This window comes from Orbicella faveolata, unplaced genomic scaffold, assembly GCF_042242905.1.
Source record: "Orbicella faveolata isolate gen_17 unplaced genomic scaffold, um_ofav_v1 contig_2, whole genome shotgun sequence".
Lineage (NCBI taxonomy): Eukaryota > Metazoa > Cnidaria > Anthozoa > Scleractinia > Merulinidae > Orbicella > Orbicella faveolata.
The window spans coordinates 20,987,232-21,010,952 of NW_028301547.1; the positions used below are offsets into that span (position 1 = coordinate 20,987,232).

Consider the following 23,721-nt stretch of genomic DNA (forward strand, 5'->3'; position numbering starts at 1 on the left):
TGCGAATGATTTAATAGTTTCAGCCGGAACTAGTATTACATCAGCAGATCGAGGTGTAAGATGGTGTGATTATGAAATATGGAGCCACGATTTCAAGGATTTCTGGGAAGCTACCAAAAATCTTGATCACATAACAGAACTGTCTTCTGTGCTTTTTGGTGGCATTTCTTGTTCTTTCCTACCTTATTCAGAAAGACAAGGCATTGTTATTAATCATTATATTCTTCCTTAGTTAACATGGGGACTCCCACACAAAAGAAGTTTACACATTTTTTTGTTGTGGGGACTGATTGAAATGCAGTGGTCACAATATACTCAGTTCCTGAATCAGTCTACCAAATGAAATCTCACAAAAATACCAGAACAGTATACATATGTGAAAAGTTGGAAAGTTTTGTTTTCTAACTTGTCCCCAAAGATACATTTAGCCATCTTCACTATTGTATGGAGTCTCCTCCTGCTGGAAGGGTTTGCAATAAGCAAAATCACCCTCGCATGAATGGTAATTACGATATTTTTTTTTGCTGATCATGAATACTTGCATAGGCTTCTAATAATAATTTTATTATTCAATTTCAATGTGATTTGTTCTTTTTCTCGACTGGCATTGTGGACTACAAGAGCTGCGATTGGGTTCCATTGATTAATTTTGCTATGATTAAATTATACCAAGAATTATCAGTGAGCTAAGAGGAAGTTATATTATGTACATGTATTTTGTCTGCACTACACAACCAAATGCACTCAAAGGTTATGAGGCATAGGTACATTTGTCAGAAGAGACCAGCATATCCAAGATATGTTTTGATTGACACATCAATTAAGATAATTTACAGCAAAATGGATAAAAAATACATCAATATCCTACATGCACCAAAGCCAGACATGGGGTTATAAGGCAATCGTTTAAACAACAGATTGAAATAATTTGTAAATTAGAGAACACTATTTGTACAACAGAATGGAACAAATTGACCTTATCGGACATTGCGAATGGCAAGGCTGTCTGTAGAATGTCACAAATTTCTCAACCCTTTCTTTCTACAAAAATGCTAATCCTGCAACTTTGCTTAAGACCCAGTTCTCCATTTCGTGTTGGCAAAATATCAATTTATGCCATGTCCAATGCAGATTATCACAAAATTGATTTAAAAGCTCAATAAATATCATTTTAAAGCCAAAAAGCCAATTATTTAAATAAACCATGAGTAAATTATCTCTAAGAAAAACTGACTAAATTAACAGGCACTTAAAAATAATTAGTTAATATGTGTTTCTTAATAATGTAATGCAGTGTATCTGTCACAATGTTGCAGCTATGATATTACTACAAACAGGATGGGTTGCAGAACTGAACCTCCAAGTCAGTTTATTCAATGAACTTGGTGCAGAATTTATAATCCCATCAAGTTGTCTGTAAATACAGAGAAACCAAACAAAGCATTACAATCATAAGTAATGAATTACTGAACTCTTTTACATGTACTGTATGAACAGTGTATGTTCCATTAATATTGGGGATCTCTCAGAAGCTGCATCCGTGATAAATAAATTTGTTCCCAGATGCATTTGTTTATAGAACTTTTCACAAATTAATATCTCTGTCATAACAGTGACCTCTGTGTTCTTCAACAATTAGCACACAAGAAAAATACACTCAGTAAGATATTGTTTACAATAAAAATCAATGTCTATAAGCAATCATAAGGACCTTAAATTTATATTACCTCAGAAATATCTCACCAGGTCATGGTTGCTTTGAAAATCTTTGATGTTTTAATACAGGCTCCCCATCTGTAACCTGTTCATATATTGACTGACAGGAACAGGCATGTAATTCCTTTCTTTGATATACAGTGTACTTCATTGTAAGCTGTTTACTGAGTGTTAGTTAATATAGTGAATCAAATGCTAGGGGTTGGTACTCCAACTTTCACTGCAGCAGGCTTTGCCCTGAGATACAAAGCAAACTTACATAACTGTTATGAACTTCGCCACTTGCTTTCGAGAGCAAATGCAATTTGCTTCAAACAAGAAACTGGAACATTGAGGGTTACAACAATGTGCACAGTCCCAATCACAGGGTCATCCAGGCTGTTTGGTTGTACATATAACTGTACAACTGTATATGAGTTCAGCTTCCAGAAGAAAATCAGAGTTTGTCAGGATAAATACTGATGTTCTTGCTTACTCAATGAATGAATGTGCAGTTCCAGAAGATATTCACACCCAACACCCATTCACGGCCAGTCTTTAGAAATTCCAAATTAAAGTATCAGGAATCAAGAGCTCTAATAGAGAAAAAACCTCCATGTGGGGTATGAATCTTTTCTTGAAGAAAACAATGTCTGAGAAATCATTAATTACAAAATAATGCTTAAGAAACATCAGAATTTTGTAATCTACACTGTCTGGCCAGTTCATATACATGTATTTGACAAGTTGACACTGGGCATGTTTGTAAATTTGTTCACTTCAACATCACATTACCATGTAGTAGCACTGGCCAACTAAAAACAAACAGCATAATTTGGTTAATTAATATACACTGTACATTATTAGCTTGAAATATTGGTGTAGATTGTTGCACATCAACAGATACAGAAACTATTTGCACCTGAATCATAACGAGTGAAAAATTGTGCATGAGACATTTACATGTACATGTAACAGCCCTCCACCTCAGAACCATCACAGATATGATATGCTATTTTTAAACTCTCTGAAATTTCAGATTATTCAAGATTAACATATGCACATACATCATCTGGGGCAACCCTAAAACACTGAATTTGGAAACCGAAATCCGGAATCCAGAATCTGGAATCCAGAATCCGGAACCAAAAACTGGAATCTGGAATCCAGATATTATGAATGATGATAGAAATAATTCACTTCAGCAATGTCTAATAAATAAATATGAGCAAAAATCATTTTGTTGTTATTTATTTTCTTGGCTTTACTTCAGCCACAGACTGTAATTGCTAAAAAATTATTGACTAGTTCTGAACAACCCTTAGCTATATATCTGGCCTCGTTGTTCAAAAGCTGCATAAAGCTATTCATTGGGTACATCACTATCCAGTCAGGATTACTGATTTTTTGGGTGGATAGAGTTACTCATAGCCTGCGAGCAGGCTCTAGTATCTGTCTCTATTGTCTGAGCAGGCTAAATAGGTGTCTAGTGTTTTCCTGCACTGGCATGTCACCAAGAGCCTTCATGCGGCTTTGCCACTCACACCCCCAGCCCAAACACGAGAGCCTGCTCATAGGCTAAGTTACCCATCTTTTGTTCAAGCTGGCCCTGGTGAGAGGCCGGTTCTTGTCTAGATCAAATTGCTCTGAGAAGACTGGTGAGCAGCACATTAACAACCAGCTATTATAGGCTATTGCAGTGAGTTTCTGGCAGTCTTTTAGCATCTTTGAACAGCATGTGGTCTGATCTGTCAGCAAGTGAGAAGCAGACGGAAGTAAGTGTGCAATATTTCTACAAATTGTTTTAATATGATGGCTGCCAAGAATATGAAATGCTGATTTGTCACAGTATCAGTGTGGAAATTGTGTTAATCTGGAATTGGTCTCGTATCTGTTGGAAAAATCAAATTTCATATTTAGACCAGACGGGTTAGCCCTTGGACTTCGAAATTGGGGGGCGTGACCGTCAATGTACAGGGGGCTGCCACTGATGGATATCCTGTTCTCTATGACATTTTCTATCTTGTTCAGTAAGTACTGGACATGAAGGATAAATTTATACTTCTGGTAAATTGAAGATCACTTATTAAACAAAATGGCAATTACCAGCAAGCTTATTTTAGACACTCTCGAGGTGCTTGGAATAAAATTAAGATGCACTTTACTGAGATTCTCATAATCATAGCCCTCACTAAAAATAACGGTTACACAATTTCAACAGACGGGGAATTTTTGTTTCAAAAAAGGTTAAGTTTGAGGTCCTTTTTACTTGGCAGCTTACTTTTTACAGTCGAAAAGCTAAGCAAAACAATTTTCGCGTATTTGAAGAACTTATTTTCTTTGATTTGCGGATTCCGGTTTCCAGTTTCTGGATTCCGGTTTCTGGGTTTTAGGGTTGCCCCATATTTAACATATTGTTTGCTTCACATTCAGTTTACACATGGCTGTTATCCAGCATAGGCAGACTTATAAGTTTTCCTTCAAAAATATATTGCAACAACTATTGCATCTTTCGTTACCTATTCTTGTGATGAAATGACACAAAATTCAAGAACAAGAAGTCATAAGCATAAAACTAACTTACATGGTAGTACTTACAGTTCCTCTTACTGTCTGCATATGCCGTCCATAAACTGATGCTGCCTGGACAATGTACTCATTATTTTTCTGATCACACCTTTTAAAATTCACTGTTATATAATTTGTCCTGAAAAAGCAATACATGAAATGTTATGCCTTTGGCACTCACCAAATACCTTTACATGATGTATAATGTACACCATATCAACATTCACAATTCTCTTTACTTTCATTGTAACTCTTTTGTCATTTTCCCTCACTTGAAGACAGGACTTCCACATTAGGTTATAATTTGCCTCTGGAATCTCTATGAATTCACAGGGAGTGATAACAATTAAATCATGATTAATTTTAGCAAAGGAGGCGTTCAAATGTCAGATTTTAATGCTAAGTTTATACAGTAACTTTACATTACTCTTCGTACATATATATAACCTCTCAATTATTGCACCTATAGACAGAAGGTGTGCTGGGGGAAGAAATGTTCTAAACTCTCTGAACTTTTCCTCCTTACCTGTAATAGGATGACTATTATGAACTACGGTTTGTAACCAACACCAACATCGGGTTATGTATACACATGTACATTTTGTTGTCGTCTGTAATCACAAAAAAATAAAAATTTAAAATCCTCCATAAAGTTCATACTCAATAACACTGCTACATGTAGCACTGTGACTGGAAATCAATTTAAGTGAAACTGTTGAAACAGCTCTGCCAAAATTTTTCCTAGCAGTTAAGGCAGGATAACAGAATTTACATGTAGCACACAGCAAAGCTGGCTAGAGATACACACATGTTAGTTATCAGTTAGGATTTGCTGAGCTTCTGTGCTGTAGGTATGGTGGAAAATAATAGATTATCAGAAATGAAGGTTCCTGAGACATTTTGACAGCACTGAGAGGAATTAATATATAAATTCACAAAAGAAGGAGAAGTTCTTGCCCTGTCCAGTTCTCCGTAATAAAAATATCATTTACATATGAGTCATTTATAATATGTGGTTTGTGTTTAAAGCCGATATAATGCACACTCTGATTGGCCAATTCCAGTGCATTATTTACATTTACATGGTATACCTCAGTAAAATCATAAAACATTGTGTGCGACTAAAGTAAAAAATATATATAAAAAAAAAAAAAAAATGCCTAATTCATAACAATTTAAAATACTCAACACTAAAATGAATGTAATTCTTTACTTGAAAATTATTCTCCCGTAATGCCCATGGGCCAATTACAGGCATGCTAAAAAGTCCTAACACAAAGTAAAAGGAAATTAAGAAAACTATTGCTTTTTTCCGGAAAATTGTAGCGACTGAAGACAATGATGGAACACTCTGAGAATGCATTCTATCAACCTGATGAGATAAAATTTAAGGAGAATAGAGAATTCACGAGGTTATATCACAAACAAATTTGTACAGGACAGGAGAAAGGAAACTGCACAGCCAGGAAGAAACTGAAACTTTCTTCGACCACCAAAAAAGTATGCATGCACAACAAAGAAAACAGTCAGTGACATTCATTTAATAAGTTAGTAAATAAAAAATTAGTGTGAAGAAGAGAGCAAAGAGAGAGAGAGTGGAGATAGGAGAGCACTCTCTCCAACTAAATTGTGTATATATGTATGTAAAAGTTATTCTTATTACTGAGAAATGGTCAGGGCAAGAACTTCTATTACACTGTTCAATTTACCGAGTTAATTAGTACTATCTCACTTTTTTGGAACATTTCCATATTAAGTGTAAATACTGCATTGGGGAATAACCTCTTATTAACAAAATACGGTCCATGTACCTCCAACCAAAAGCAATGGCACAAATAACATGAAATAGCCAATCAAAATCAAAGCAGAGCTTTATTTGCAGACAGGATTGCCATGCATAATCGTCTACTCGACATTTTGGACTATATAAGCATTTCACCAAACCGAACTAATTGGACAGACAACAAAATAAAACGAGGAAATCTACGTTATAAACACAAGATGCATATCACTACATCTGAGCTCGAGTATAAACAGCAAATTCCTTTTCAATGAACGGTGACCGAATAAAAGAGAGGATAAAGAAAATTCGTTTAAGCTTGCGGTGTTAAAGTTTAAAAATTATTCACGCTTAAATTTGAACATTACTGAGAGTCTGTATTTTTGCCGACGGCTTAATTTAGCTATGCAATCATTTTATTGGCAGTAGCTTCACCGGTCTTCAACCAATTTAACCACGGAATTCACAAAAGCATTTCGCCAAACCGAATAAATTGAACTAACAAAATGAGGAAATCTCCATACTTTGTAATCACAATATGCAAATATTCACATAGGAACAAAAGTAAATTTAGCAAATCCTGTTCGCTTCGGCTTAAAATGGTTTGTAGACCTTTCTTGGTTCAGTTTTCAACAACAGAAGAACAAATTCTAGCAGTCTACGAAGCGGCAGTGCTAACTAAATCAGAGAAAACTTCAAAACTCGCCCGGCCGTGTTTACAAGTACGATTTTGGTTAAGCTTATTTTTAGATGTGAGGTTATAAGCTTAAATTGACGACGAAAATCGATAGAAAATATAATTTGTTTACAACTTACAGCAACCTCCAAAGCGACCCACGTGTTATTGTTTAGAGACGAGCGAAATTAAAACGATGCAATTTTTAAAATCTCTTACAGCATGGCTTCAAATAAGGAAGACTTTTAATGGATTCCAATTGAAAATAAGCTTATATCGCCGAGGAAACTTGTTAATTTTCATACCAAACGCAACAACAAAAGTCACTTACCGCAAGTTGGCAATTCCGTTCGGCCAGTGCAAATCTTCCAGGCAGAAACTTGCAGCAAAAGTTGTGAAGACTAAACTGAAGTTGTATTTTCGATAGATCAACGAATCAACCACTTCTTTCCGCTACGTTTACTGTTTTGCAATTTCTCTAAAACACTCGGGTACGTTTGATTTCTCTTGTTCATCACCTGACCAAATCAGGTGACTTTTGAATTTTCTTGCACGGCTGCACAGCATCACGTTCGCGCGAATTTTGAACTTGGCCATGGGGAGTTCGGCAGTCTTCTGAATCAATTTCTCGGGTACTTTCGCCTCCTTTCTATAGCCCTCGTTAGCTTTGGTTCACGGCATTGTTCGGTATTATTTCACCTCCTTTCTCCAGCCCTTGACTAGCTATAATTCACGGCATTGTTCAGTACTGTTTCGCCTCCTTCCCCAGCGCTGGCCCGCTCAGTCTTTTTCGCGATCTTCTTCGCTACTTCTTTGCCTGTTAATTCTTGCTTTCTGTCTTTTGCTTCAGCGCAACCCTGTCTTAAAAATATTAAATCAACCTCCGCTATCGTTTTTCTTTAAAAATCCCGCCAAGAAAAATGGCATTCACCCGCTACCAACTGAGGGTGCATGTCTCTGTCAACCTATTAGCTGGAGTATGGCCGCCATCTTGCGCGACTCCGTCGTCGTCGTCGTCGTCGCCGTCGTCGTCGCCGTCGTCGTCGCCGTCGTCGTCGTCGTCGTCGTCGTCGTCGCCGTCGTCGTCGCTGTCGTGCGTACGCGCCCACGAGCAATACCGCTAGCCATGATAACCATAATTCATGGGTTTCCTTTTCTTCCCTATATGGGTATGGGGCTCCGCCGGAGCTCCGCTAATAAATAATTAATAAAACAAAAGCGAACAAGAAGATCTGTTAGATCTTATAACCGCGCTTTTAAAATTTAAGTGTTTTCTTAGTACTACAGTCGCAACGCAGTGCATATTCCAAAGCAATCTTTGATGATTCATTGATTACTGTAGACATCACAGCACTTGATCAACACAAACCCTATTATCGCACCATCAGTCGTAGCCGTTGTGACATCTCCGATGACGTAATAGTCTTAATCTGGAACTTTCTTCGGGATATGTATGGGCATGAAGATACGAACACTATTACAAACCGCTTTCTTTCTTTAAAGTCACGATTAAATTTAATTGTTTTTTTCCCTTGAGTTAAGGGTTAGCAAAGAAGTCACACGAGTCACATAATTCAAGAATTGCGTTATCTACGGCTATCTTTAGTACGGTGGTTATTTCCCTATCAATGACGTAATCTTTGCACGTTCTGACACGTTCTTTGCTTGGCTTGCAAATACTTAATTTTCTTTCCGATCTATGAACTCGCTGCGATGAAACAGTCAAAGGATTTACTTCATTTGGCTAAAACCGCAAGAAATACTCGCAAAATTACAAATAAATTAATGACCGTCGCTTCTGCCGAAATAAACTTGCAAAGTAAACACGATCTTATTTGTCACGTAGTGAAAGTGAAAGCTGCAACGTCAGCGCATTCCATGGCTGACGTAATACCTTTTTTCAGCGTATTTATTATTCCCTTTAAATCCAACGCTTTGATAAAGCGAAAAGAAAATATATTTTACCCACAAAAAAGAAAACAATATCCGTAAAATTGTCCGTGTATTTATGTTTTAACAGCTTCTGGCGGAAAAACATCACACGTTGCGTGACTCAAAGTTTGGCCGAGCGGAGGTCTGCGTCTGGTCACCGACAAAAAAAAAATAAATAAATAAACCACGGGTAAACCTAGAACCGCGCTCGGCCCATGGCCGCGCGGTTAATAAATTTATGCTTTAAGTAGGTGAGTAATTCAACACTTAGCCACAACAATTTTTGAGCAGAATAACAGCTAGATTAAACAAATTAGATTTAGGAAGAAGAAGAAGTTTGCCACTGGAACGACGGTTAATTACTATAGAAAATCGTATGATTGCCAATGCAAGTAAGGATTTGCACGACTCGTGATATTTGAAAATTCTCTCAAAATTGTACGATCATAAAGGTGAGTGCAATTTGAAAGAATTTTCAGACATCACTAGTAGTGCAAATGTGTAATTACCCGAGCTTTCATATGATTACATAATTGTATGAAGTGCAACTAGGATTACGAATGATATTACACAAGTGACATATGAAACTTTTCTCCAAATTACACCAGCCTTTAGTCGAGTGTTTTTGGTTTCCAATTGCAAATATTACGGGTAGTGTTAATGCTCCCAACCCATGAAATCAAAGAAGAAAACAACAACTTTTGATGGGAGAAAAGGGGTAGGGCATGGAGTACTGGAGTTGCCAGTAGGAATCTTACAGGATGACACGGTTCGGGTGGTTGGCAACGAGAGGACCTAAAGAATAAGAACATTATTAAGCAACAACAACCAGTTTGCAGAGAGGTCCTAATCCTCTCTTTGGGGTCCTAATCCCCAGGCCCTGAGAGGTCATAATCCTCTCCCTCCTTTCTAGGGGTCCCTGTAGTCTCCAGTCCCTAATTCCTAGCGCCCCCCCCCCCCCCCCCTTGGGAAGAATGAAAGGAACAAACAGCAGCACAGGGCTATCTGGGGGACCCTTTCTGCCACGATAGCTGGCCATGTGAGGTCTATGGAGCAGGGGGGCGACCTATATGGAGCACTTCATCCCCTCCCATAGTTTATTTATTCTAAGAAATCAAACAATCAGAAAGTTCTAAGCCTGTTAAGCTAAAAAATCAGTGGTGATAATCTGCTGTGACCAGAAGCAAAGAACAAAATACGTGAGGCAGCTGATGTCAGCTTCAAATTAATGTTATAACATTCGTAATAAAGCTCAATGAGCAAGCATGGTCCATATGTCCAAAACAGCACTTGGCGTGACACTAACAGTAACAGTTATAACATTGTCTCAACGAGCAAGTATGCTGCTCAAGTGCATAGCAGTATAATTATGTGTGGCAAAACAGTTGATAAAACTATACTTAATTGTTAACACTATGCTCAAAGAGAGCCAAATGGGTTCGGGTGGGCGGGAATTGTTCGCAACACTCTGAGAGGTCAGAGAACTTGAAGAACTACAGATGTGAAGATAAGACCGCATGGTCTTGATTGACATAATGGAAAAGCATAAATATGACTGGCCCGGGAACAACGCGCCATAATGACGCGAAAGGTGAATTTGACCATTCGACACAATGAGAAAGTGTTTGTTTTACCGGGATATTGCGTCACAGAAATGTATATTATGGTAGTATACATGGGTCATATAACTTCTTTGACCTCCCTTTCATGGTTGTTCCCATTAACTTAAATTTATATTACTTATAAATTGGCTTTAATTTGAGACCAATATTGTCAAAATCTATTCTCTTTTCAGACCAAAAGAGCTCAGAATGCCATCCCTTTGGGACTGCACATACCTATATAGTCCGAACATATCTATAGTTAGGGATTACCCTTCTTGGCATGTCTGCATACGAGTGCGTGGCTGATCAGGCCGGAGCTTATCCCGGTTTCAGTAGCATAAAGCGACCAGGAGTATCTCCATTCCCCACTAGATGAGATGCTAGTCCATCGCAGGGTTAGTCCCAGCATTAAATTCGCCGGTACCCATTTATACACCAGCTGGCTGAAGAGAGACCCTATGAGAGTAAAGTGTCTTGGCCAAGAACACAACACAATCTCCTCGACCAGGGCTCGAACCCGGACCGATCTCTCCGGAGTCGAGCGAACTAATCACGGGGCCACCGCGCCACCCACCCTCCTTGGCATAGCCCTAGTAATTTTATTTAGAAAGGCTACCTGGTTATCGAAAAATTGCTGAGAAGAGCGATGTTAAAAAGAAGCGGCTCGCGATTTCGTTCTTCATGTTCTTACAACGACTGTGGCAACAGCTCAACTGAAAATAGTTTTAATTGTTTTTAACAGATTCTGCACCTGACATGGCGGGCAACTCGATCAAGCTTTTAGCTAAATAAACTATTTCAAGGATAATGCAAATATCTGATACAGTGTAATGTGCTAATGATCATAGTTTGCATAAAAAAGCAACGTTAAAATGATCCAGCGTATTTGATCAAAATCATCCCGATAATGCGTTAATTGAATGGCCACAGAGTAATCAATACTGTAAACTGAATCAGCTTAGTAATCTGCACATAATAAATATTAGTTGTTAAAATACGAAATATAATTCTGATTCAAAAGATATATTTGTTATGGCAAAGTGTACATTATCGAAGTTTGACTGTTTGGTTTTTGACATGCTTTTCTTTAAGGAATCGAGCCCTGTGTTAAATATACAGAAACACTCAATTCGTGCCAAACTTTTTACGTGACTCTTTGCGTGCAAATATTTTTATCATATATATCTTAGTACTTTTTAGAATTTCTCATCAATTTTTTTACGATCATTGTTTTCTTTACATTCGTCTCTCTTAGGAATTATTAGTATATATTTAAATTTGGACCCGTTTTATTGACTCAGTTGATCGAAGTTTGACTGTTTGGTTTTTGAAATGCTTTTCATCGAGGAGTTGACCCCTGTGTTAAAAACACAGAAGGACTCAATTCGTGCCAAACTTTTTACGTGACTCTTTGCGTGCAAATATTTTTTTATCATATATATTTTAGCACATTTTAGAAGTTTTCATCAATTTTTTATCATTATTTTCTTTGCATTCGTGTCTCTTAGGAAATCTTAGTTTATATTTAAATTTGTACCCATTTTATTCACTCAGTTGATCGAAGTTTGACTGTTTGGGTTTTGAAATGTTTTTCATCAAGGAATTGAGCCCCGTATTAAAAACACAGCAAGACTCAATTCGTGCCAAACTTTTTACGTGACTCTTTGCGTGCAAATAATTGTTATCATATATATATTTTAGCGCTTTTTAGATTTTTTTCTCAATTTTTCATCATTGTTTTCTTTGTATTCGTGTCTCTTAGGAATTCTTAGTTTATATTTAAATTTGTACCCACTTTATTCACTCAGTTGACTTGATAATGACGTTAAGCGAACGTCGAAACGTTGTCGTTGTTTTTAAACCAAAATGGTTCTAACTTTTTCCGTATTATCGCAATGTTGTATAGTTAAACTAAATTGTACATTAGTTAATGAAAATATGATAGAACTGTCGCACTCGTGTACTCTGTTGGTACACTCACTACTCAAAAAATTTTCTACTTTGACATTTTGCTGTAATATGCATTAGCAAGTGCCTCTAGGGACCTGTTCCCACGGTGCTTTAGTCTATTTAGTATTCTGTTATAGCTTGAAGTTCAGTTGTAATCGTGCCGAGTTCAAGTAAAGTGTATTTCGTTTTATTCCGTGTGTGTCCTTCATAATATTAGACATTTACCATAATTAAGCTTTCTTTTTCACAATAAATCGGCGTCTTCTTTGGTGGTTGATTAAAATTGTGTATCATTTTCATTCATTAATTATGCCGCTCATTGTCTGGCGTGGTTAAGTTGTGGGAAGAGTTTGTGGCCGAAGGCAATGAGCGGCTGGATGCCAAAGCACTGGATCTGTATCACGACGTCGCCGAAGGGGAAGGGGAGTGGGTAAAAAATCCCTCCAGACTTACCGGCTTGCGTATCTCTTTCGAATGCCCCGAATCTAAGAAGACGGATCTTTAAATAAGGAGATATTGCACGTGGTAATTCATCACTTTATTACGTAATTAACATTCAACAAACAGGGTTACATAACCCAGACATTCTGGAATTCCGCGGCATAAATATGAATGAGAATCGTTCCAAAACCCACACGTTGCGCAGCTGAATCAGTGCTATTCTCTAATATAAGCTCAGAGATAAACAAAGGCTGTTTAGACCACCAGCCGGAGAATCAAGCCACTCTCAAACGTGTTTGTGTTCCAAATAGTTTTAAGTATTAAAATTGAAAAAGGTTCTTTTAAAAGTACCGATTCTTGACAGTTACAAATAACTGTCTGCTAAAATATATCGTGCAGTTTTCTGCCATTACAACGCAACTCATGGTCTGATAAGTTCTTTACAGATGCCCCCTTCAAATAAGTAAAGTTTGTCAATTCAAAGGTGTGTTTATTTATTGCGGCCAATTATACTGCACACTTTCTTCCTACAACGGACAGTTTTCAGTGACGGGAAAAATATATTGATGGTTTAATGGTTGATTAAAACGGTTCCAAAGCCACACGTTGCGCAACTGAATAAATACCGTACTCTATGCCCAGTGGCAAACAAAGTTTGTTTAGACCAACAACCGGAGAATCAAACGTGTTTTGAGTTGTTTTAAGAATTAAAATTGAAAAAGGTTCTTCCAAAAGTGCCGATTCTTGAAAATTACAAATAAGTGTCTGCTAAAATATATCGTGCACTTTTCTGCCATTACAACGCAACTCATGTCCTTGATAAGTCCTTTACAGATGCCCCCTTCGAATAAGGACAGTTTTCAGTGTCGGGAAAAAATATATTGATGGTTTAATGGTTGATTAAAACGGTTCCAAAGCGACACGTTGCGCAACTGAATAAATACCGTACTCTATGTTCACTAGCAAACAAAGGCTGTTCAGACCACCAACCGGAGAATTACGTGTTTTGAATTCCGAATGGTTTTCAGTTGAAATTGAAGAAGTTTCTTAAGTGATTCTTGGAAGTAGCAAAAAAGTGTCGCCTGCGCAACCTCCTACCATTACAACGCAACTCGACGTGGTAACAACTTCTTTACAGATGCCCACTCCAAATACTGAAGTAAAGTCTTCAATTCAGAAGGTGAGTTGAATTTGCTCTCATTTTTTTTTTCATTTTCTTTAGACATCTTAATCACAGGACACAACAAAAAGTCTAATTTCCCCTACTGGTCGTTTTTTGCGTTCACAACGCGCAATGACTCTCAAATGCAAGACATTTATTATGGACAACTATACCGTTTACTTTTCGCCAAAAACTGTCAGTTTTCAGTGTCGGGAGAATTATACCCAAAAGGAGAAAAGATATCCAAAACAGGTGAAACTTTTAATTAATTTACCCCGGTCAATAACGACAGACCGGAGTAAAGTTTTGGGTAAAAGCTTTTGAAAGCTCTAGACTCATATTCAAATGGCTTTCATTTTACCTTCAATATTTTACCTAGTTGCAGAGAACAACGCGGTTATATGGAGGAATTACATTTTATTCAAAAGGTTTTCTTCAATCGTATCCATAATTCTAGTCAGGATTAGCAATAGTAATTTTTCCTGCATCTATTTAAGTGATATATACTTTTTTGCCTGGGAATTTCCGTGTAAGGTACAGCCGATCCGAATCACTAACTTCGATTATTCTAAGAAAAAATGCTATCTTTACTGACAGGTGAAAGTTAGAGCTTGATGGTTTTTAAGTTACCACGGTTACACAGGTGAAACCGTCGAACAACAATTTTGTCGAAAACTGGGAGGAAAAATCAGAGCCAGGCATGTCTCCTAAACCAACTAAATGGAAAGAGTTTGCCTCCAACACTACCCTTCACGGACTTAGATACGCCGCCGATAAGAGTCATTCCATTTTAAGACGAGGTATTTGGTTCATATTTCTTGGGGCGGCTGCTACGACCTATTTGTATCTTGTATCCCTAAGTTTAAATAAGTTCTTCTCAAGGCCAATAAAAACAGTAATCTCACAAGAAACTCCCTCGGAAGGCTTAAAGTTCCCTGCGGTGACAATCTGTAACTTAAACAGGTTCATGAGATCTAAGATAGATACGGCGGACGAGGACGAAAACTATGTAAAAATGGGATTGAACATCAGTGGATGCAGTGAAATACGTAAAGTTCGTGGAAATCTCACTTGTGGCCAAGCATTCTTATGTGCTTATTCGCCGTATGGAACAGCCCTGGTTAAAGGCTGTAATGGAACAATGCGGCAAAAAATAATTAATGTTATAAACCGTTCTTCACATCGTCTGTTTAACGAGGAAGAATTTCTCACAAAATATGGCTCTGATAGAGATTTCGTTCCAAAACTTACAGAATATGGCATTTGTTTCACCTTTAACTCTGGTCAGAATGGTTTCTCTCGCAGTGCAAAATATGAAGGTCCTGACTTTGGGCTCAGCATTTTTTTCGATGTTCAAACGAACGAGAGTACACTTAGCCGACACAAAATATCTACCTAAGTATTTTCCTATCAATTTCCAGTATAAAATCGGGGAAAAGAAGCACTTGAGACATTTCTTTCATATATCTTCAGAGCTACATTTTGTGGCACGATATCCATAAAACGCGGCAGAGGAAGATTCAACGCATAAGTTCCCTGAACTTTTGTTTTCAGGCGTAAAATAGAATGGAAACAAGAAATAACTGGTACATACATGTCACTTAGACGCAATTTTTCGCTCTCGTTGATTCTTGGATTGCGAAATGTCTAGTTTTGTGTCATAGCGCGTTTTATCGATAGCGTGCCACAAAATGTAGCTCTGAAAATATATGAAAGAAATATCTCAAGTGCTTCTTTTCACCGATTTTATACTGGAAATTGATAGGAAAGTACTTAGGTAGGTAGTTTGTGTTGATTTCGAGTTAGATTAAGACAGAAAAGTGGCTTTTGTGTTTTAGTGGATGTTCATGAAATGGCCAAAAATCCTAATGTCCTATGTAAACAGTGTGCCAGCACAGAAAAAATGTTGAAGTCCCCAAACATTTTATGGCTGTTTTGAGAACTTTAGTGATTGCTCTCACTATTCATGTTAGAATAATATGTATTTGCTGTTGCCCAGTGCAGATATTTGCCATCAATTAAAGGCTATTCACAACACTACGTAATATGCACGTTACTTAAGATGGAGCCCCGGAGAGAAATCAAATTGTCTAGTTCAAATGAATAGCTTTGCTTTGAGACTGATAATAGTAGAACATGATCCAGTGGATTTCATTTTCACATGGCCTTTCTTGTTGTAGAAATACTAAATCAAAGACAGCTAATTAAATATGCATAAATTAGTGACAAGCGGCCATTTTTGGAGGGGGTCCCTCTAACTTGAAGGGAATAAAATATTTTGACCTAATTTTTGGCCATGTTCATTTACTCACAAAAGTTTAAGCGAAGTCGGTGATTTGAGTTGTATCACTTCCTGCCTGGTTCTGCCTGGTTTTCTCATGGGCACACTCTTAAGGCAGTAAAATATACCTCTGCCGGGCAAGTCAGTTTTTATTATTGCGTTAAGTACGTAAACATTTCAATCACACAAGCACGCGCGTCATTTTTTATCTTGATTTCAATACAGGACAATCTAATAATCCACTTACTATTGTTTATAGTACTTCACTTTATTTATTTATTTATTTATTTATTTATTTAGGTAGTTAGTTAGTTAGTTAGTTAGTTAGTTATTTGAACATTTTGGCCTTATTTTCTTTGCTCTCTTCTGCTTTTTTGATTCTCTTTGCACGTGATGCGGACCTGGTGTACGAGAGCGAATTTATAGTGGTTCACCGTGGCGATCTTGGCTCAAGCCCTAGCCGGGGACATCGTGCTGTGTTCTTGAGCAAGACACGTTACTCTTACAGTGCCTCTCCCCACCCAATTTTATAAATGGGTACCGGCGAAGTTGCTGGGGGGTAACCAGCATCCCATCCGGGAGGGAGTAGAACTACTCCTAGTCGCTTCATGCTCCTCAAACCGCGTTAAGCACCGGTCTGATGGGTCACTTAATTCGTATACAGACTTTGCCTCCATCATCACATTCATTTCTCCATGTGGAGTTTGGGGCCAGACTTTGCCTTGCCTGCCTGGAAACAATTACATCATATTATTCCTCTCAACTCATTTCTAGCGCAATAGACTTCCGGCACCTTTCAAAACGAACTGCCGACAGGATACACTAACGGGAATTGGTTCCTACACCAAAGACGGCTGCATTTATCAATGCATCACAAATGTGACCCTAAGTCAATGTGGCTGCCGTACTACTGCATCACCAGGTTAGTTCTGATTAAGCAATTGAGCATTTCCGCGTTCGATATAGCCTTCTCTAAACACGAAGGGGATTCGGAGAGTTCGAGACATAGAATTCTCCCAGTCCCCAAGTGCTTTGGATGAAGCTGTATAAACACGGAAAAGTACTCTATTGCTTTTATAAAATATTTCTCAAGAATTCGGGGGAATCTAAAACATCACAACCGTATTTACATAATCTCATCTAAACAGACCTATCGACCAATGAGAGCACGCCTAGTATCTCAGCTATTTTATACAATAATGAATACCGACAGGTCCAAACAAGATGATGTTCGAGTGTCATATATGTAAAAACTTGAGGTATAATAATGCTTAGACCGTTAGTGATTGACCGCTCTTCAGCCCTGGTGTAATGTTATTGGCGACTAAAGGTGTAAATTTTTCACCAAAAAGAAAACTCATTGTTACTAGTGGGCTTTCTTTTACCCTAACCTAATGCAAATATTGTTTCTAGAGCGGTTTTCAATTGAATGTCCCAAAACCAAAGCCAAAGTAATCACTTTAGGCAATCATAAAGGACATAGACAATACAATGAACCAACCAAAACTCGAAGTATTGACATGTAGCTGACGCGAAGCACGGGAAAACGAGTGCGAGTGAGTCACGAGTGGTTCTGGTTTTATTTAATTCTCATTGGATGAAAAAGTGGCGCCAGTTTTTTAAGCCAATCGTCCAGTAAATGTAGCAAATGCCAAACCAATTACTTTTCGCCTCAATTAAAAACCGCTCTATTATCGAATTGCCACCCGTTAAACAGTATAAACTTTAAACGCCTGCAGTCGGTAGTAGGCAAAAGACTTCCTAGGGACCTGTTCTGGTCACCAGGCCATCGTTGGCCTCAAACTAGGCCTCCTAAATCGTTAACGGAGAGCTTTCGAGTGCATTGAGCACCGCAGTAATAGCCCAGTTCCGAGTTACCCTGGGCCTCTGTTTCATAACGAGGCTTCGTTCAAAACCTTTCATATGAAAATGAGTTTGATTTGCATGAAAATGAACCTGTAGGCTGAACTCATTTTCATATGAATAGTTTCGCAAAAAGACTCGTTTTGACAGAGGCAAAAGACAACTCGGAAATGGCCTATTGATTACATTGACCTCGTTCCAGTCTTTTGTAAGTGAAAGGCTATGATTTTGCATTTCCTATCATTTAAAATTAATATCGTTAACGGGAAAGGGGGATTTAGAAATCAAATTTTATCACAATATGTTAAAAATCAAACCTACTCTTTATTATTATTTTTTTTTTTCAGGTCCAGAGAGGGTCCCTGTGTGTTCTATGCGAGACAACGAATGTGTTCAGAATTCCCGAAGTACGTAAGATAAATTAAAATTAGTAGTGATACTGGCAACGCAAAGTCACATGTACATCCACAGTCGGACAAGTTAAAAACTGTCAAAAAAAATCACTCCTTATCTGTTCTCGTTTAATCTTGTCAGTTTTATTTGGGCTCTGACTTAGGGGCAAAATGAAGTGGCATTATGTTCCAAAACAGACAGACTTAAAAAAAGTTTTAAAAAAGCTGCTACAGAGGAAACAAAGGTTAGAATTTAGTCCGAGAACATGTTCATGTATGCTACATGTTAACATTCTTAATCTGCACCGACATCAGCACGACGTCAAAACATATTGCCTAAATACGGTACCCAAAGAGGTACCCAAAGGGTCACGTGTGGGATACGTGGATCCAGAATGCAACGTAATCTTTGCAACTCATTTCTATTAACGGACGCGAGCCGATGACAATAGTGTGGGATACCACAAGTATCCCACACAAAAATAATTGAAAATTAAAAGAGCTCAGCCATGTACAAAATTACATTTAAACATGAAGGAATTGGCTTGTAAATAGTAGTTTACTAAGAAAGGAAATCATTAACGGGATAATTAATAATAAACCGTAAAGAAACAAGGATAGGCAAGGATGGACAAGATTAACACGGATTACAAACAACGAACTTAAAAAATCCTAGTTAATCTTTCAAAATGCGCAATACAAATCGTGACGTGGCTCATTTAAAGAAGTAAACTCTTTCAGTCCAAACATACCTTTCCTTTATTTCATTACGAGTGGTTATTTATTTTCAAATGTGCTTTAATGGAGACGATTCTTTTATTTTTAACTTTTTAGGTCAAGTCAACCTAACAGAGTGTTCCTGCAGCAACGCGTGCTCAGAACTGGAATATGAGTCACGTGTTTCCTATTCCAAATTCCCGGATGACTCAATAATTAAGATTGTGCATCATTTGTTTAAGAATAAACATAGTTCTGATTACATGAGGTACATTATTTCCAGGAAAAGAAAAAACCTTTAAGGGCTCTCTTAATGTTAATACAAACAATATCGTACATGTAAATACTCTTTTTCTTTGGCCATTGTCGCTCAACAAGAAATAACACACAAACTGCGGCGATAAACATGACAATAAAACGCATTGTTGGAAAAGATAAATAGATTTGTATCATTTAACTTGACGTTTCGTATGTTTTGACATAAACCCTCAGACGTGACCGTTTAGAATAGAAGTAACAACTAAATTTTAAATTTAAGACAGTAGCGGATCCAGACCTTTAGCTAAGGGGGGGGGGGGGGGGAGAGGGGGAGTTGTTTTGCTTGCACTGCCGGCTTTTCTTCCTTATGCGATTTTTTTTTTAATCCAGAATAATGGGGCGCAGGCGCCAGGGGCCCCGGACCCTTGCCCTAGATTCGCCACTGTAAGATAAGTAACTAATTAACGGCAACAATGACCGAAGCTGAGAAAAATTGCGTATTAAAAGATACAAACTGATAAAGATAAAGCTTTTCCCTGCTAACATTATCATTTAGGGTAGGTTTCAATTCCCTAATTAGTAGAGTCGCCTTTATCTTGCAATGTGTTTCTGATTGACCTCTTGCTAATATCTCAAAATGGTCCCACTTTAAGTTGTGACCAGTTGACGTGACGTGATCTGCGATAGTAGATGCATGACAGCTACTCGTTATCGCTTTAAAATTTTCAGTTTTTCTGTCATGCAGTCTACATAGATTAGATAAACAAGGATGCAAACACGTTAGCCGAATCCGTCTATTCATTGTTCACTCGTTCATTCGCTCGTTCCTTCAAGTTCGTTCGTTCAAGCTGGAACAGCTGCGAAGCCCGACCACGAGCAAAACAGACGCAAACAGAGAGGAAGTTAGGGGAGAAGTTTCTCCTTCATAAAGCATTTGTTTCCCGCGTTATCGCGCTTTCGTGCTTTGTCAACGCATGACCTATTGGTTGAGTGACTAACTGTTTCTTGTTTATATATTTTTGCTATACTCCTCACAGAGCGAACTACGTCTTTCTCCAATTGGGGTTTCAACACTTAGCCTATGAAAGGCGTGAGGATGTTCCTAGTTATGGTTTAGAGAGCCTCTTTGGTAAGTCAGAAAGAGACTTAAATAACAGATAGCCACGAGAACAGTTAAACACGGTTTAGGCCCGTCCATACTAATGCGTTTCCAGATCGACGCGTTATCGATGGTAGCTGATGGTTTTTTTTTCAAACCGAAAGCGCTAAAACGGTCGAAAACGTTAAGACGCTTTGGGAATTAAAACACTGCAAATGTCCTTTGCACGTGCAGCATGACGCCAGTTTTATCGAAATCCTCCAGTTTTGCCGACAAAACTAACACGACAGGACTTCAATGATGTACACGTTTTGGATGAAAACGATGAGCGAGTTTTATGGTATTAACGTGGACGGTAGGTGAATCCGCCTCAAGAAGTATAGTAAGAGAACTGAATGACACGTACATAGCTATGTCAGTATTTGGGGTAAAATAACTACGCAGCAATCACGATTTAAGAAATTCATTCAACAGGTGAGTTCGGTGGCAACATGGGCTTGTTTCTTGGATGCAGTATACTGACGCTCTGCGAGTTCATGGACTTTCTGTGGGAAGTTCTGATTTCCCAGATCAGGAAAAACTCCGTAGAAGTAAACGCGAGCCCTGAAAGTAACTCTTAAACAAAAAAACAACAACAACAACAACAACAAAAAACATTTGAACATCTTAAACATTTCAAACCAAGGGGCCACACTCCTCAAGAAGTAGAAGCCTGTGACATTATGTTCTGCTACAGCTACAAGCAAAGAAAACGTCAAGAAATGAGACTTGTTTGTGAGCTGGGTACTAGTCAGCCATGCGGACTGAATTTCGATTACAGACATCTTTACTAGGTCGTCGCACGTTCTTTGCGGGCGCACCTTTTTCCAACGTAAATCCACTTGACTTTTCTATAGAAGAAGGGCTAAGCTCGAAGCGTTTGGAACTATTTAAAAATTATGACACTTAGTACCCGGACGTGAGAGCTTTAGATTTCTTTTCTTGCTTGTAAGTACAACTGCCACGCAGTACACGGCAGTTTTTTCTGTTAATCAAATACTGTTAAACATTAATCAGTCGTGTTGGCAACAAAAAACTCAGTATTGGCGATTGTTTGCATCATCCCACTTAAAAGTTCCAGTGGGGAGAATTTTTCTAGTGTTCAAGAAAGTTCCGTTTGATGATTTAGTGGGTTCCTTAGAACGTGAGCTGCGCGTTCCGGGCTTGGTTCTTCTTCAAATACTGAAGACAGGCTAAGCCTCAAATCGTGTAGTTTACCCTAACTATTCGACACTTTCAAGAGCTTTTTCAGACTTATATTTAGTTCATCGCCATTGTGCCAGACATTATATAACTATTTAACTCATTTCTACTGTTTCTTGGCATGCTCCTGTTAATTTTTTGTGTGTATCCTTACTGTGCAAACGATGTCACGCGTCGAGCGTACACACTAACTAAATAATATTTAGGACCTTACGCAGGTACGACGGCTACGGCAAGGACCACGCCTACTAGAAAATCTATTTATATTTAAGTTCAGAATTTTGCAGTTATCTAGATCTATTCAGTGTGTTTGTCAATGTAAAAACTTGCCATTGTTGAATATGCTAAGAATGCATTCAGTTCTAATTAGAAATACAAACAGTATTTTGGACCCCGTCTTTGGAACAAATTAGACAAAACTGATAGAGAGAAGCCTAATGTTAAGAGTTTTAAAAACAATATTACGAGTAAAGACCTATCACACTTAATAGATAATTGTAAGGACTGTGATAGATGCTGCTAGGCCGTTTTAAATTTTACATTTTATATATAAGTTCATATATTTCATTTATTTATTTATTTACTTTATATATTATTCATTAAATTGTAAATAATATTAACTTAAGCTAAGGTATATGTTATAGTGTAAATAGTGTGCCCAATTAGTTTTTTTTTTCTGTTTAAAGCTAAATACTTATGACACTTAAATAAAGTCTTTCATTCACTCATTCATACAAAAAAAAAAAAAAAAGATAGCCGTAGTGGTTTACATTACGTTCTCCAGAAAACACTGAAGTTGGTCATTTCACGTTGTTGATTTGCAAAAGATGGCTACGAAATCTACAAAGGTGCATACTGATCTGCTCATTACGCCTTTCTTTTGGCGACGTTCCCGTCACCTTTGTCATCGTGTTTCGCGTAAGATCCCCAATATAATTGGATCACAACTTTTGGAATTATAAACACAACAAACATAATTTTACAAAATCTGACAAGATAGTCTGTCTCCGTTGGCTTATCTTAATGTTTTTACTAAAATTCCTGAAGAACATGCTAGGTTTCTTGTGGCCTTTTTCTCAGAACCAGGCTCAGCCCTCAATCGCCTTTTAGCCAGGCTAGCGTGAGTGTAATATAATGTTTAATAAATAAGTAGTATAAATAAACCGAGTAAGTTTATGCTTTAAGTAGGTGAGTAATTCAACACTTAGCCAAACAAGTTTTAAGCAGAATAACAGCTAGATTAAACGAGTTAGATTTGGGAAAATGTTTGCTACGCGAACGCCGCCTAATTATTATAGAAAATCGTACTGATTGCAAGTGCTACTAAGGATTTACACTACTCGTGATATTTGAAAATTCTTTCAAAATTGTACGATCATGTAGGCGAGCGCAATTTGAAAGAATTTTCAAATATGCAAATGTTTAATTAGCCGACCTTTCATATGATTACATAATTGTATGAAGTGCAACTAGCGATTTCGTTCTTCGATTTCGTTCTTCATCATCATACAACGACTGTGGCAACAGCTCAACTGAAAACAGTTTTAATTGTTTTGAACAGATTCTGCACCTGACATGGCGGGCAACTCGATCAAGCTTTTAGCTAAATAAACTATTTCAAGGATAATGCAAATACCTGATACAGTGTAATTTGCTAATGATCATAGTTTCCAGAAAAAAGCAACGTTAAAATGATCCAGCGTATTTGATCAAAATCATCCCGATAATGCGTTAATTGAATGGCCACAGAGTAATCAATACTGTAAATTGGATCAGCTTAGTAATCTGCACATAATAAATAACATTTGCTAAAATACGAAATATAATTCTTATTCAAAAATTGCATTTGTTACGGCAAAGTGAACTTTATCGAAGTTTGACTGTTTGGTTTTTGAAATGCTTTTCATTAAGGAATTGAGTCCTGTGTTAAATACGCAGAAAGACTCAATTCGTGCCAAACCTTTTACGTGACTCTGCGTGTAAATATTTTTATATATTTTAGTACTTTTTAGAATTTTTATCAATTTTTCATCATTGTTTTCTTTTCATTCGTGTCTCTTA

General features: G+C 37.6%; 1 protein-coding gene and 2 long non-coding RNA genes across 3 annotated transcripts; 1 reads left to right on the forward strand and 2 right to left on the reverse strand.

Moving 5' to 3' along the window:
* Positions 1-543: 543 nt before the first annotated feature.
* On the reverse strand, positions 544-4,281 carry LOC149112367 (uncharacterized). Its single transcript, XR_016207405.1, has 2 exons — positions 1,728-4,281; positions 544-1,414 (listed from the first exon to the last, which is right to left on the reverse strand). It is a non-coding gene; the product is annotated as an uncharacterized LOC149112367 (long non-coding RNA).
* A 343-nt stretch (positions 4,282-4,624) lies between these two features.
* On the reverse strand, positions 4,625-7,742 carry LOC149112368 (uncharacterized). Its single transcript, XR_016207406.1, has 2 exons — positions 7,051-7,742; positions 4,625-4,874 (listed from the first exon to the last, which is right to left on the reverse strand). It is a non-coding gene; the product is annotated as an uncharacterized LOC149112368 (long non-coding RNA).
* A 6,722-nt stretch (positions 7,743-14,464) lies between these two features.
* LOC149112369 (acid-sensing ion channel 4-like) lies at positions 14,465-21,074 on the forward strand. The gene is made up of 7 exons (XM_089289321.1): positions 14,465-15,184; positions 15,694-15,776; positions 16,864-17,011; positions 18,300-18,359; positions 19,179-19,329; positions 20,357-20,448; positions 20,893-21,074. The coding sequence occupies exons 1-7, from the start codon at positions 14,509-14,511 to the stop codon at positions 21,036-21,038; spliced, it is 1,356 nt and encodes a 451-aa protein (XP_089145447.1). The 5' UTR covers positions 14,465-14,508; the 3' UTR covers positions 21,039-21,074.
* The last annotated feature ends 2,647 nt before the right edge of the window (positions 21,075-23,721 follow it).